This window comes from Sus scrofa, chromosome 15, assembly GCF_054392235.1.
Source record: "Sus scrofa isolate SSC_HxYL_T2T_F1_AM1 chromosome 15, Sscrofa_HxYL_maternal_Yorkshire_Landrace_v2.0, whole genome shotgun sequence".
Taxonomy (NCBI): domain Eukaryota; kingdom Metazoa; phylum Chordata; class Mammalia; order Artiodactyla; family Suidae; genus Sus; species Sus scrofa.
Genome location: NC_139397.1, coordinates 91,443,407 through 91,459,011, shown reverse-complemented (window position 1 = coordinate 91,459,011; position 15,605 = coordinate 91,443,407). Strand labels below are relative to the sequence as shown.

The 15,605-nt window shown below is 36.6% G+C and overlaps 1 protein-coding gene across 9 annotated transcripts in view; it reads left to right on the top strand.

The window, feature by feature from the left end:
* Nucleotides 1-15,147, top strand: part of TLK1 (tousled like kinase 1) — a 159,766-nt gene extending 144,619 nt beyond the window's left edge. For 6 of the 9 annotated variants that reach the window (XM_084999473.1, XM_084999472.1, XM_021075292.2 and 3 more), the window contains 7 exons: nucleotides 798-889; nucleotides 972-1,061; nucleotides 1,222-1,391; nucleotides 1,700-1,835; nucleotides 6,410-6,521; nucleotides 7,993-8,100; nucleotides 12,939-15,147. In XM_084999473.1, coding sequence (XP_084855599.1) covers nucleotides 798-889; nucleotides 972-1,061; nucleotides 1,222-1,391; nucleotides 1,700-1,835; nucleotides 6,410-6,521; nucleotides 7,993-8,100; nucleotides 12,939-13,115 — 885 coding nt within the window. In that variant the 3' untranslated portion in view covers nucleotides 13,116-15,147. The remainder of the gene's footprint in view (nucleotides 1-797; nucleotides 890-971; nucleotides 1,062-1,221; nucleotides 1,392-1,699; nucleotides 1,836-6,409; nucleotides 6,522-7,992; nucleotides 8,101-12,938) is intronic. The other 3 variants (XR_014829536.1, XR_014829535.1, XR_014829537.1) reach the window with 1 other exon arrangement.
* The last annotated feature ends 458 nt before the right edge of the window (nucleotides 15,148-15,605 follow it).

Genomic DNA, 15,605 nt, shown 5'->3' with positions numbered 1-15,605 from the left:
ATGTAGTTAGGTATGATAATTATATATGGTTAATAGTTATGGTTATGTTTGAACAATTTTATAATAAAAGTTTAGAATTTTTGAAAACAGTTGCAGAATTGTTAGGAACTTGTTAATTTTCAAACAAGTCAGGGTGGGGAGTGGAGTTGCTGGAAAAGATAAGAGGAAAAGATTTTTCTTTATCCAACCCACCAAAAAAGCATTACACTTGGCTGCTTACTGCTGCTGTCAGTATAGAGGAGCAGGTCCATATTTAAAACAAAGAGGGAGTTCCTATTGTGACTCAGCAGTAATGAACCCAACTAGGATCTGTGAGGATTTGGATTCAGTCTCTGGCCTTGCTCAGTGAGTTAAGGATCCAGCATTGCTGTGAGCTGTGGTGTAGGTCACAGACACAGCTCGGATCCCATGTTGCTGTGGTTCTGGTCAGGCTGGCAGCTAGCGTGGGAACCTTTATCTGCCAATTTAATCCTAAAGAAAAAAGCACAAAAACAAATAGCTTTCGGAGTTACAACTTGGTGCAGTGGACCTGGTGCAGTGGATTAAGAATCTGGTATTGCCGTAGCTTTGGCGTAGCTGCGCCTCAAATTTGATCCCTGGCCCAGGAACTTTCATAGGTTGTGGGTACAGCCAAAAAATAAAAATAAGAAAAAAAGCTGTTTTGTTTTATCTTGATTTAGTATACTGGCATTTATAAAACTTGAATGTGGAAATTCATATTAAAATTTTCTCTGATTTAGCACCATGGAGTATCAGTTAGATATGTGATCTTAACCCTTCTATTCCTTGAATCCTAGGCTTTTGACCTTTATGAACAACGATATGCTGCTGTGAAGATCCATCAGCTTAATAAAAGCTGGAGGGATGAGAAGAAGGAAAACTACCACAAGTAAATACTAATTTCTTTATGATTTTTATCAGTTTTGAAAATATTTAATGGTCATTGAGAATTCATATACTCTTTCTTGTAGACATGCCTGTAGAGAATATAGAATACACAAGGAACTGGATCACCCCAGAATAGTTAAACTCTATGATTATTTCTCCTTGGATACAGATACGTAAGTAAATATAAAAGGATTTCGTTTTTAAGAAAAGACATGTTGGCTTTTGCTTTCCCTGTTTTGTAGTGATAATATAAATACTCTTCATTTGTCCATTGTGATTCTGAATTATTGAATAATACTTTATGTGTAATTTTTTCCCCTTCTCCAATTGTAGGTTTTGTACAGTGTTGGAATACTGTGAAGGCAATGACTTGGATTTCTATCTGAAGCAACATAAGTTAATGTCAGAGAAAGAAGCTAGGTCTATTGTAATGCAAATTGTAAATGCACTAAGATATCTTAATGAAATCAAACCCCCTATTATACATTATGATCTTAAACCAGGTAATTAATAAAATGTGTCTAAATAATTCTTTAAGCTTTTAAATAATGTAATTTTTAAAAGTCATATTGAATTATCTGAAAACTTGCTTTTTGGTTTTGCTTTTAAAAGTCAGTGGGAAAACCAGCAGACTTTGAAGTGTTTGTATTGTATCACTACATTTTAAAATTATATTTTAAATATATATTTTATGTTAAATTTTACATATATATTTAAAATGTATTATTTATCTCCCAAAAGTCTGCTTTAGTAGTAAAGATAATGCTTTTCATTTCTGTATCATCGAAAGAACTTTATACTTTATTCTTAGGAAACATCCTTCTGGTAGATGGAACAGCATGTGGGGAAATCAAAATCACTGATTTTGGTCTGTCCAAGATTATGGATGATGATAGCTATGGTGTAGATGGAATGGATCTAACCTCCCAAGGGGCAGGCACTTACTGGTAATGTATTATTTAAAACACTGAAATTATCTAGATTCATGTCCAGTTTTCTTTTTAACGAGGATTTATTTTCATGTACCTTTGAGATCACTGTGGTGTGATGGGGGTACTGATACACGTCTTTTGAGTTGAGGGAGAGACTACTGTCCTTAATCCTTTTCTCATCTGGTCTTAACTGTAAATGTCAGCAAACTGAAGGAAGAAAAATTTGACATCAGCAAGTGACTGCCAGCCAGAAACTTCTAACATGAAGAATTCGTGAATCTGGCTCTAATGTTAGAGTGATGTTTGTCATGAATTAAGATACTTAATATTATAACATCTTAGCTATTTAAAGCAATAACTAATAAGCATTAAGCCCTCTCTGAAAAGGTTTTGTGGTTACAGTTTTTGTTTGTGGTGGATATTTTGTTGAACATGGAAAAAAGAGAATTTTGGTACAATCTTAGTCTTCAGACTTAATGCTTAAAAATCATGTAATGACTATACTATAGATATATCAGTGAATCTATTATTCTGTCTAGATTTATGGAGTCCAAATGAATGTCATTCCCTTCAGAGTTATCTTGATGTTGAAAAAAATTACTTCAGTGTGAATTTTCAAACTTGCTATCAAATTTGCCGGAGTGGACAGCATAGACTATAACATTTCAAAACAAATTTAGTTTTCAGAATCAATTAGTTTTAGCAAAAGGAGTGAAATCCTTAATCAGAAAGATAATTGTACTCAGCTTCATTGCTCAGGGTAGTGACTACAGACATAAATGTGACGTTAGGGTTTCTATAACAGTCTTCACACAGTTATCCTGAGCAGTACAACCAGTTCTATAAAATGCAATAGGTCTGTATGGGCTTTACTTTTCCAATCAGGGATTGGTCATGTCTGTGTATTTTTTTAAAGCCATTCTGGAGTTTCAAGTTCTGCTTGTGGCATTTTTTAGAAATATAAGAAAATGTTATGGATAATTAAATATAAAAAATAAATCATTCAAACTAGCAACTCCATAAAAGTCAGTACCCTCAATCAATAGTCTTTAGACTTTTTTCTTTCAGCAACGAAGCTTCTTTTTTCACAACAAAATCTTAGAACCCTAATAAATAAAACCAACAAACGTAAGGCTTCTTGGTAGAACCCTGTATTCTTTGGAAGCTTGAAACCATGTTCTAAGTAATAATAGATCATCCTTATTCTGTAGACTCCCGCATGCTGTTACCCTTGCACTCTGGACCCTCTGACAAGTGAGCATCAGCCAGGGAAGCTTATGTTGAAGGGGCTATATAGGAAGAAGATAGAGTTGTGGCATTTCCATGTTAGGAAGCTAGAATTATATTTCTTGTAGAAATAGTGTTCCTAAGAATGATTCGTTTTCAGAGTTCCCATTGTGGCGCAGTGGTTAACAGATCCAACTAGGAACCATGAGGTTGGGGGTTCGATCCCTGGCCTTGCTCAGTGGGTTAAGGATCCAGCGTTGCTATGAGGTGCGGTGTAGGTTGCAGATGCAGCTCGGATCCCTCGTTATTATGGCTGTGGCGTAGGCCGGTGGCTACAGCTCTGATTAGACCCCTAGCCTGGGAATCTCCACATGCCGCGGGAGCGGCCCCAGAAAAGGCAAAAAGACAAAAAAAGACAAGAGGGAGGAAAAAAAAAAAAGAATGATTTGTTTTCTAGTCATACTCGTGTTTTTTTTAGCTGTGTATTTGGTGAACTGGATGTCCTATACAAACTTTTAGAATATACATGTATAATGCTTTTACAAATTGCCTTTCATCCCTGGAAGCTTAAATTGTTTGTCAGTATCACTTAGAGGAAAGTGAGTTTTTCCCTCCCTCTTGGGTCTCAAATGCAATCATCCACTAAGTCCTGGTGGTCCTTTTCCTTGAATAGCTTTAGTATCTATTCCTTTTTTTTTTTTTTTTTTTGTCTTTTTGCCTTTTCTAGGGTCACTCCTGGGGCCTATGGAGGTTCCCAGGCTAGGGGTCTAATCGGAGCTGGAGCTGCTGGCCTATACCAGAACCACAGCGACGCGGGATCCGAGCTGAATCTGCGACCTACACCACAGCTCACGGCAACGCCGGATCCTTAACCCGCTGAGCAAGGCCAGGGATCGAACCCATGTCCTCATGGATGCTAGTCAGGTTCGTTAACCACTGAGCCATGACGAGAACTCCTAGTATCTATTCCTATACTTTCTTTCCCTGCTTACACCCTTTACTTTGAGGATGGCATAGCATAGTGTTTAAAGAGCCCTTCTTGTCTGGGTTACACATACATAAACCTACATAAAGTATACACTTTAATTCATAAAATAAATCTGGCTTTTTACTTGGCGGGTAGGGAAGGATTTACATCACAAGTTATTGGTGATCTGTCAAAGTTGAAACTTAAAAATTATTTTAGCATACAAAAAAAGAGGTTTTTTTTGTTTTGTTTTTTTTTTTTTTTTAATTTTCCCACTGTACAGCAAGGGGCTCAGGTTATCCTTACATGTATACAATTACATTTTTTCCCCCACCCTTTCTTCTGTTGCAATATGAGTATCTAGACAAAGTTCTCAATGCTATTCAGCAGGATCTCCTTGTAAATCTATTCTAAGTTGTGTCTGATAAGCCCAAGCTCCCAATCCCTCCCATTCCCTCCCCCTCCCATCAGGCAGCCACAAGTCTCTTCTCCAAGTCCATGATTTTCTTTTCTAAGGAGATGTTCATTTGTGCTGGATATTAGATTCCAGTTATAAGTGATATCATATGGTATTTGTCTTTGTCTTTCTGGCTCATTTCACTCAGGATGAGATTCTCTAGTTCCATCCATGTTGCTGCAAATGGCATGATGTCATTCTTTTGTATGGCTGAGTAGTATTCCATTGTGTATATATACCACTTCTTCCGAATCCAATCATCTGTCGATGGACATTTGGGTTGTTTCCATGTCCTGGCTATTGTGAATAGTGCTGCAATGAACATGCGGGTGCACGTGTCTCTTTTAAGTAGAGTTTTGTCCGGATAGATGCCCAAGAGTGGGATTGCGGGGTCATATGGAAGTTCTATGTATAGATTTCTAAGGTATCTCCAAACTGTTCTCCATAGTGGCTGTACCAGTTTACATTCCCACCAGCAGTGCAGGAGGGTTCCCTTTTCTCCACAGCCCCTCCAGCACTTGTTATTTGTGGATTTATTAATGATGGCCATTCTGACTGGTGTGAGATGATATCTCATGGTAGTTTTGATTTGCATTTCTCTTATAACCAGCGATGTTGAGCATTTTTTCACGTGTTTGTTGGCCATCTGTATATAAAAAGAGTAGATTTTCATTTAGCTGTATTATCCCTTTTCAGGATTTTTTTAGTTTAAAAATTTTGAGATATGAGAGATGCTTGCATCCTGATGGAGATTTTTACTTAATAACCTAAGGTGACAATTTATTTTTACCTTTCCTTTATCTAAAATATGAACTTACAAATAAAAAATGGTATTTGGGGGAGTTCCCACTGTGGTGCCGTGGGTTAAGTCTCCAGCGTTGTTTCTGTAGCAGTGTGGGTTCAGTCCCTGGCCCAGCACAGTGGATTAAGGATCTGGCATTGCTGCAGCTGGGGCTCAGATTTGATCCCTGGCTTGGGAACTTCTATGTGCCACGGATGTGGCTGAAAAGAAAGAAAAAAATAGTATTTCTAATGGTGCTACAGTTAGAAACTGCACAATGAATGTATGCCATAATAGAGGTACTAGAATATCTGCCTAGAGGGAAGCAAACAAGGCTTAAATTGGGTGGGTCTTGAAGAAGAAAGGGTGGACATCCAGTGAACTGGAGTGGTTAAGGAAGGCATAAAGAGATGGTCGTATTCAAAAGCATGGGGGGAAAGTGCAGTGGTAGGAACAAGTGAATTGGCTTTGCCTAGCCAGTTGAGAGGTGGAGTCAGAAGATTTTGGAAATTAAGTTGCTGCTAGATTAGGACAGGTCTTATGTTAACAAGCAAGAGATAATGAGGTCTTTCCTTGGCAGTTAGTGCTGCTGATGTTCTTTAAACAAAAGAACTGGCTGATCAGATACGTGTTTTAGGAAGAGAACTACTTACTGCCTACAATTTGAACATTGGTGAAGGGAGACGGGCAAGGACTTCTTCTATTAGTAGATACTTACTCAAATTAGAACATTGTAATTTCTAATGATAATTTGTCATTTCTGTAGATAGTATACATATATAGTGGACCCTTCAATAATGCAGGGGTTAAGGGTACCACCCCTCTGCACAGTCAAAATCTGGAGATAGCTTAGGGTTGTCCTTTGTATGCATGGTTCCTCCACATCTGCAGTTCAACCAACTACAGATTGTGTATTGCATACTATTTACTCTTGAGAGAATCCACATGTAAGAGGAAGGGTCAACTGTATATTACACACCTTATCATAAAGTTGTATGCTTTGGAGCTAGAGTCAAATAATGCAGAAATATAAATGCTTTAAAAACTAGGATTTTCATCAGTGAAGATCACCTAAGGATAAAATGAGTGTGCTAAGATGGTTTTAACTTATAAATTGGTAATAGAGTCCTTTCCTTTTTTTCTCCCCCAAAAACTAGGTATTTACCTCCTGAGTGTTTTGTAGTTGGAAAAGAACCACCAAAGATTTCCAACAAGGTTGATGTGTGGTCAGTAGGAGTCATCTTCTTTCAGTGTCTTTATGGTAGAAAGGTAAGTTAAAGTACACCAGGTTCAACTATATAGAGATAAGTTCAGTTTTCCCCTCTTAAAATTTCATTAACTTGAAGTCAATTTAGATCCTTCCAAGGGGTGCCAGCCTTTTTCTCTATTTCTTTTGTTACCCAAGAATTCCAGGAATAGAGACCTGGATGAGGCAACCCCACCCCCCTAAAAAAAAGAAAAAAAAAACAAAAACCAAACAACCATATATTTGGTGTTAGGAGTAGCCCGGTAAGCAGAAATCCAAGAAAGCACTTGAACTGTGTTCCACGGGACTACAAAATGGGGGAGGCTTATACAAAGGCAAGAAAGTAAGGTTACGTAAATCGTCAAGAATTAGGATTGGAGCTGGCAAGAAGTAAGGGTGCTTGTTAGCAAGGATTGGTTGGGGTTTGAAATGATCGCATAGTTGCAAAGGGGGAGAACTTTGAAACTCTTAACATTGCAGCTGGAGACTGCTAGCATATATGGTTTTGCAAACAGCAAAATCTTTGATGTCCTTTGGTTTAATACAATTCAGAAAGTTCACGTTTTCTGTGATGCAGGAATGAATCTGAAACAACATCCACAATGGTCAGTCACCCAGTTACTCTGTTTTGATTTTTCAAATAATCTTAAATATATCATCACTTCCTAAAATTTCCAGGGATCAAAATTATTTTAATGTCACAGTGGCCTCTTTGGCTTCCTTTTTACCTTTTTTTTTCTCTAATTTATGGGAAAGAAGTAACCTGTTAACGGTGGTAATTTTTCCTATTATTAGGAATAATAGTGGTAATTTTTTTCTATTACTAGGAATAATGGAGTCAAAACACTCTTCATTGTCCTTTACCCAACTCTGCCCCTCACCCTCTACCTGTCTCTACCCCTCACACACAGTTTGGCCTGAGCAAATTCTCCCTCTGTGCTTCCTCAGGGAAATTCCATCAAACTTGGTCCTAGTATTTCTCCAATCTCTATATTGAAATCAGAACTATAAGCTACCATGAATATCTAATCCTTATCCCATTTGGTCCCTTTATCAGTGAGAAAAGAGAAATCACTTTGTGTGAAACAGCCCAAAGCTGTTTTCATTTAAGTTAGCATGTCATGCTCAAGGTATTTCACTTTTTGGATTTTTCACAGAAATTGTCACTACTTCATCTCTTCTCTAATCAAACTTAAGTTTTTTTATTTTTAAACATTCAGAATAACATTTTAAATTTCTTTTCGTTTTTATCTTTTTTTTCTATTGCTTTTTCACAATGTTTTGGCTATATTGAGAATTGATTAGATGGGCTTTCTCAGCCTGCTGTCAGTCATAACCTCTACTCTGTGAGAATGCATCCCAACTTCCAAATAGCTGAAGACAAGAATTTTTAGAACACAAATCATTTGTATCTTAAGGATTCACTGATAATATCTGTTTAAATATTTTGCGACATAAAATTTCTCAACATTTTGTTCATTTTTTTTTTTAAAGCCATTTGGTCACAATCAATCTCAACAAGACATTCTCCAAGAAAATACAATATTAAAAGCCACGGATGTCCAGTTCCCTGTGAAACCGGTTGTAAGCAGTGAAGCAAAGGTAATAAATTTATATAAATAAGTTTCAAGAAATAAATTTGATTTCATAAATTGTGCTTAAAACCAAGTATACTTATCAGTAAGTAAAGTAAAAGGGATTACATCCACAGGAAAATCTGCCCAGGAGGGGCTGGTGTTTTGCTCTGGAGAAGAGTTGCCTGGGCCTTTGGTTGTGATAGGTTTCTTTTTTTTTTTGGTCTTTTTAGGGCTGCACCCACTGCATATGGATGGAAGTTCCCAGGCTAGGGGTGGAATTGGAGCTGTAGCTGCCGGCCACAGCAATGTGGGATCTGAGGCACGTCTGTGACCTAGATCACAGCTCATGGCAATGCCAGATCCTTAACCCACTGAGCAAGGCCAGGGATCAAATCTGCATCCTCATGTATGCCAGTCAGATTCGTTTCCTCTGAGCCATGACGAGAACTCCACGGTTGTGATAGTTTTTAAGGACCCAAATATGGTCTGTGAGTCTTTTAAAAACCAGGCAAAGGAGACTATAATTATATTTACATAAAATTTACATAAAGTTCAAAACAAGCAAAACTCAACCATGGTGTTCTAGAAGTCAGGATAGCCGTTACCCCGGTAAACTGGGGAGGCAGAGCCAGTGCCTGAAGAGGGCACAAAGAGTCTTATGAGGTTCTGACAAAGTCCTTTTTCTTGATGTAGTTGGCTTCATGGATATATGCACTTTGTGCTGTACATTGTATGCTCAATAGGAAGAAAATATTATGGTAAAAAATGGCATCATACTCTTTGGCCTAACTAAATTGACAGTAAAGCAGAATGACGGTGAGAGGAGTGTTTCACAGAAGAAAAATTCCAGAATATTGTAGGGAGAAATGCAGCATACAACATTCAGCACAGCCCAGTGATACTACAAGTTTGGTTCTACAAATTTTGCAGTAAAGCAAGTCACATGAATAGGTTTCCTGGTGCATATAAAAATTATATTTACACTATAATGTCCAATAGCATTATGTCTAAAAAAAACATAATAATTATAATAATTTAATTATAATAAAAATACCTTAATTTAAAAATACTTGGGCCTTCAGCCAATAGTAGACTTTTTGCTCACAGAAGGTCTTGCCTTGCTGTTGATCACTGCTGACTCATCAGGGTGGTGGTGGTTGCTAAGGCAATTTTCTTTTTTTTATAATGATTTTTATTTTTTTCCATTATAGCTGGTGTACAGTGTTGTGTCATTTTTCTACTGTACAGCATGGTGAACCCAGCTACACATACATGTATAGATTCTTTTTTCTCATTATTATGCTCCATGATAAGTGACCAGACATAAGTCCCAGTGCTACAAAGCAGGATTGAGGCAATTTCTTAAAATTTAGACGGTGAAGTCTGCCACATCTATAGACTCTTCCTTTCATGAACAAGGTTGTTGTAGCATGCAATGCTATTTAATAGCAAATTACCTGCAATAGAACTTCTTTCAAAGTTGGAGTCACCTCAGACCGTGCATAAAGTAAGTTTGTCATTTTAGCAATTAAGTTTGCAGTTTTACATGGGTGTGCAGTTCATGGCATCCTCAAAACAATTACAATAGTAAAGATCACTGATGACGACGACAAAGTGAGCAAAAAAATGCACTATCTGTGTAGTAAGACAAAGCACAATAAAACAAGGTGTGCTATATTGGAATTCCTAGCCAGAACAGTTAGGCAAGAAAAAGAAATAAAAGGCATCCAAATCAGAGAGGAAGAAGTGAAACTGTCACTATTTGCAGATGAGGATTTTTATATATAAAATGATGTTTAAGATGCCACAAAAAAGTTATAACTGATCAACAAATTCAGTAAAGTTATGGGATATAAAGTCAATGCCACAAATATCTGTGTATTTCTATATACTTAATAACAAACTATCAGAGGGAGAAATTATGAAAACAGTGCCATTTTCAGTTGCATCAGAAAGAATAAAATACCTAGGAATAAATTTAACCAAAGAGATGAAAGACATGTACGTGAAAAACTATGAGACACTGAGCAAAGAAATTGAAGAATAAATGGAAAACCATTCCAAGTTCATGGATTGGAAGAATTAATGTTGTTAAAATGTCCATACTGTTTAAAGCAATCTACAGACTCAGTGCAATCCCTATCAAAACTCAGTGGCAGCACGGGCATTTTGTACAGAAACGCCAAAGGCCCAGATAGCCAAAGCCCTCTTGAAAAAGAACAAAGGTGAAGACCTCACTTTTCATGATCTCAGACTATTTATTTCAAAGCTATAGTAATCAAGACAGTATGATACTGGTGTAAAAACACACATGTAGGTTAATGGAACAGAATAGAGAGTCCTGAAATAAACCTACATATACATGGTCAATTTATTTATGACTGTAAGACCTAAAACCATAGAACTCCTACAAGAAAATTGACATAGGGGAGTTCCTGTCTTTTCTCAGTAGAAATGAATCTGACTAGGATCCATGAGGATGCAGGTTTGATCCCTAGCCTCACTTACTGGGTTAAGGATCCAGCATTGCCATGAGCTGTGGTGTAGGTCACAGACGGGGCTCAGATCTGGTGTGGCTGTGGCATAGGGTGGCTGCAGCTCCAGTTTAACCCCTAGCTATGCTGCAGGTGCGACCCTAAAAAGACCAGAAAAAATATATATATAACGTAGGTCTTGATGAGGATTTTTTAGGTTCAATACCAAAAGCGAAGGCCACAAAAGTAAAAATAAGTGGGACTACATCAGATGAAAATGATTCTACATAGCAAAGGAAACCATTAACAAAATGAAAAGGCAACCTATCAAATGGGAAAAATAGTTGGAAATCATATCTGATAAGTGTTTACTATCCAAAATATATTAAAAAATCAATCCGATTAAAACAGGCAGAGAACCTGAATAGGCTTTTTTCTGAGGAGAATGTACATATGGTCCAAGTGGTGCATGAAAAGGTGCTCAACATCAGGGAAAAAGCAAATCAAAACCACAATGAGATATCACGTCACACCTATAGAATCACTATTATCAAAAAGACAAGAAATAGCAAGCGTTGGTGATGTGGAAACAAGGACACCCTTGTGCACTGTTGGTGGGATTATAAATTGGTGCAACCATTAGTGTGGCTTTTCCTTCAAAAAATTAAAAATAGAACTACCATATGACCTAGCAATTCTACTTTTGAATATTTGAAGAAAACAAAAATATTACTGCATCCCCATGTTCACTGCAGCATTATAAATAATGCTTGAGACATGGAAGCAACCTAAGTGTCCATTGATGGGGTAAATGGATGATGTGGTTTGTGTATGCATATGTGTACATATATACATAAAATGGAATACTGCTCAGCCATTTTAAAAAAAAGAGGAGGAGTTCCCGTCGTGGCACAGTGGTTAACGAATCTGACTAGGAACCATGAGGTTGTGGGTTCGGTCCCTGCCCTTGCTCAGTGAGTTAACGATCTGGCGTTGCCGTGAGCTGTGGTGTAGGTTGCAGACGTGGCTCGGATCCAGCGTTGCTATGGCTCTGGTGTAGGCCGGTGGCTGCAGCTCTGATTCAACACCTAGCCTGGGAACCTCCATATGCCGCGGGAGCGGCCCAAGAAATAGCAAAAAAAGACAAAAAATAAATAAATAAATAAAAATTAAAAATTAAAAAAAGGGAATCTTGCCATTATATGTGGAATCTTAAAAGCCAACAGGAAAAAACCCAAGCTCGCAGGTACAGAGAAGAGATTTAGTGGTTGCCAGAGAGGTGGGTAGGTGAAGGGTGTGCAAAATAGATGAAGGGGCACCAAAGGAACAAAAATTCCAGTTATAAAAGATGAGGATGTACTATTCAGCATGTAGCTAATATATATAACTATAGCTAATAATTTTGTATTGCATATTTGAAAGCTGCCAAGAATAGGTCTTAAAAATTCTCATCACAATAAAAAAAGTTTTATCACTACATAAAGTGACAGCTGTTAACTGAACAATTATGAGCATTATTTTACAATACAAATATTGAGTCCTTATGTTGTATACCTGAAACTAATATCTGTCAATTATATCTTTTTTTTTTTTTTTTTAACTACCATATGGGCCAGCATTTCTACTTCTAGGTAGATATCAAAAAAGTAGAAGCAAAGACTCAGATATTTATATACCAGCATTCATAGTAGCATTATTCACAATGGCTAAAAGATAGAAACAACCCAAATGTCAACCAAGAGATAAATGGATAAACTAAATGTGGTGTATACATGCAATAGAACATTTTTCAGCCTTAAAAAAATGAAATTCTGATGCATGCTACAGCATGGATGACTCTTAAACATTATACTAAATGAAAGACACAAAAAGAACAGATAAATATTGTATGATTCCACGCATATAACGTACCTAGGATAGCCATGTCATAAAAGAACATAGTGGTTACCAAGGACTGGGGAGCATTGTCTAGTGGGTACAGAATTTCAGATGATGAAAAAGTTCTACAGATGGGCAGTGGTTTGAATGTTGCACCACAGTGGGAACATATTTAATGTTATTGAATTGTATATGCAAAAGGATCAAAAATTAGCATTTTCACATTGTGTACACTTTAATCACAATGTAAATTTTTTCAAAAAATATACAGCTTTCTAGCAGTAAGTTCAAATAGTAGCAATTACATTTAGACTATACAAAATGAACTACTAGGGGCTCTGAGTTGAGAGTTGAATTCGGAGCAGTAATTTTATTGCTACAAATTTTTTTTTTAATTTGAATCCCCAGTGAAATGAAATTTATTGTCTTAGAAGTGTCCATTATCTAGTTTTTGGTTGATTGATATTTAGAAAAAGAAAAGATTTTTTAATTGCTGATGTTTTTTTTGAAGGCCTTTATAAGACGCTGTTTGGCATACCGAAAAGAAGATAGATTTGACGTGCACCAACTGGCAAATGACCCCTACCTTCTCCCTCACATGAGAAGATCCAATTCTTCAGGAAACTTACACATGGCTGGGCTGACGGCATCCCCTACACCCCCTTCTTCAAGCATAATTACTTACTGACTCTTCTCCAAAAATCGGCATGATGTCTTTGAATTGCTTCCAGATGCACACTTGACTTTGAGAGCATTTGAGTGTTTTTGTTTTCTTTTTTACAGAGGATATGGTTGAGAACTGTTTGTGAACTGAAGTTCTTCATAGCATCGTTTGTAGAGTGGATCATGGACAGTGAATAAATGTAAACTTCTGACTGTAGCCTTGAGCAGTGACAGGTGACTGCCTGTTGCACAGAAACAGGAATACCATGTTAAGATAGGGAAAAAATGGTTGTTTGTTTGGGGAACACTGTAAATAACGTTTATAATGCTTAAATTCATTTGGTTGTTACTAGAGAGTTCTAATATGAAGGGTAGTTTTTCATTATTTAAAAACACATAGAAAAAATGTGAGACATATTTCTAACACAAGAACTATATACAGTGCCTGGATACATTCTTCAGCATTCAGCAGTTCATCTGCTGAAACCAAAGTAAGAACTGAATGACAGTGACAGTTGTGTTTTATAGTAATAGAATGTGAGAGTTAGAATCTTTGGACAAAGTTAGACTTTGTCATTTGCCTCTTCTGGCTTTTACCAAGTTGTACCTCGAAATCACATGTCCGTTTTTTTTCACTGGTTATGTTAAAGGGAGAGCTGTTATTCCTGGATATTTTACCCCTTTGACAAAGTGAGCTGCTTGTTTTGAGATCAGTTTAATTCGCTAAATTATAATATCTCTCTGGTGTTTTCAACACGTTAGAATTGTTAACAGATATTTTTGTTACCAGGCCTTGTTCGTTAAAACAAGTGACAGTATGTAACCAAATGCAGACCAGTTCTATGCAGGATAATGATAAATTCCCTTCTAGCTCTATTGTATATTGTTGTACAGATGTCGTATTTCAATTACCAAGTTTCAGCAGCTTATTCTTGTACAAATGTTTAAAAATATGGCTTTTCTAATTGGATATTGTATTTTTTTTAAGTCTTCTTGAAGGCGCTTTATTGCTGCTAAATGATGTTGCTTCTTTGCTAAAAATTGAATGACCTCCTTAAAAGGTGCAAGTTGACTGTACATCATAGATATTAAAAGCAGGCATTCATTAACAATCAAGGCATGTAAAAATGATCTATGTTGGACATAAAGAGTTCTCCAAATCAGTTTCTTGGTTTCTAGGGCTGTGGAGCACATACATACTAGATTTATATACATTGTTCATGGTAATTCTACATTTCTAGAAGGTTCTTAACAGCAAGTTGGGATGGTGGTCCCATAAACAAATTTCTTGTGGTTTGTATTGATTTGTTAAAATGTGAACATTTTCTAACTGCCTTGTATGGTAGAACCATTACTTTTCAGGATGCTGTATTTCACTCCTTTAAGAAATATTTCTTTACCATCACATTCATAATGCTGATACTTACATGTTAAGTTGTCCATATTGCTCAAAAAGGAGGCTATACTTACCACAGACTCTCCTTAATATTGTACAGTTAAACTGTGGCTCTTATTTCTGATGTTGCAAGCCATTTTGTTCTTTCATTGTACATAAACACATTGTCTCTTTAAGATGCTGCTGAAATTGTAGAGAATGTAGCCAAAACAGTAATAAACAATGACAGTTAAAATTTAAAGACTATGAAATTACATTTGAAGGGAGCTCTCAAGATTTAGGGCATTGACTGATTTGGCTCCTTAAGAATCAGTTGAATAAATTCTTTTAACTATACTTCAAGATAAGTATGAAGTGTTTCAAGCTGTTAAAGTATATACCTAATAACCATTATCAAGGCTAATCCTGGGTAAGTAACACTTAGCCCTATCAGGAATGGTTTAGGGCAATACCTGTTCCTCTGTGGATTATGATAAAAATCCTATTAAAAAAATACTGACATGGTAATGGAATGTTAGCATCAATTGAGTGCTTTAGGTTTTAGCCACAAATTTTTCAGTCTTGTTGTTTGAGTTTTATCTTTCTGAATCATAAAGTACTGTGTTCATTTAATAACTTATTTGAAGTCCTGAATTAAAAGAAAATATCCAGTTTTGTTTAATTTTTGGTGAGATATTTAAGTGGATGTGTACATATAACGTGAGATTGAAGAAGTGTATAAACCTCGATCACTGGTCTTTAACGATAACTATTTTCAAGTGAATGAAAGTGACCACTACTGTCAAAATGCAGAAAAGGAGGAAAAGAAGCCATAAAATTGAAGTGCTTCCCTGGTCTGGGTTTAGGTAATTATCTATTTAGAATCCAAAATGTATAGGCCATAAGTTCCTCCTAAAATTTCCCAAAGAAAGGATACAGATTTGGGGTAGTAATAACTCAGCAGGTACAAGAGAGCTTATTTGAGCCAAAGTGAGTAATGTTACCTTCACCTGGGAAATTGGTATCTGTCACTTGAGTAATTTCAGTTGCTTTGGCAATCTTTGGCTCTATTATCTTTTGGAGCTTAAATTGCTGGGGATGGGGGGCTCCTGAATTCTGTTTTTCAAATTAAAGGATTTC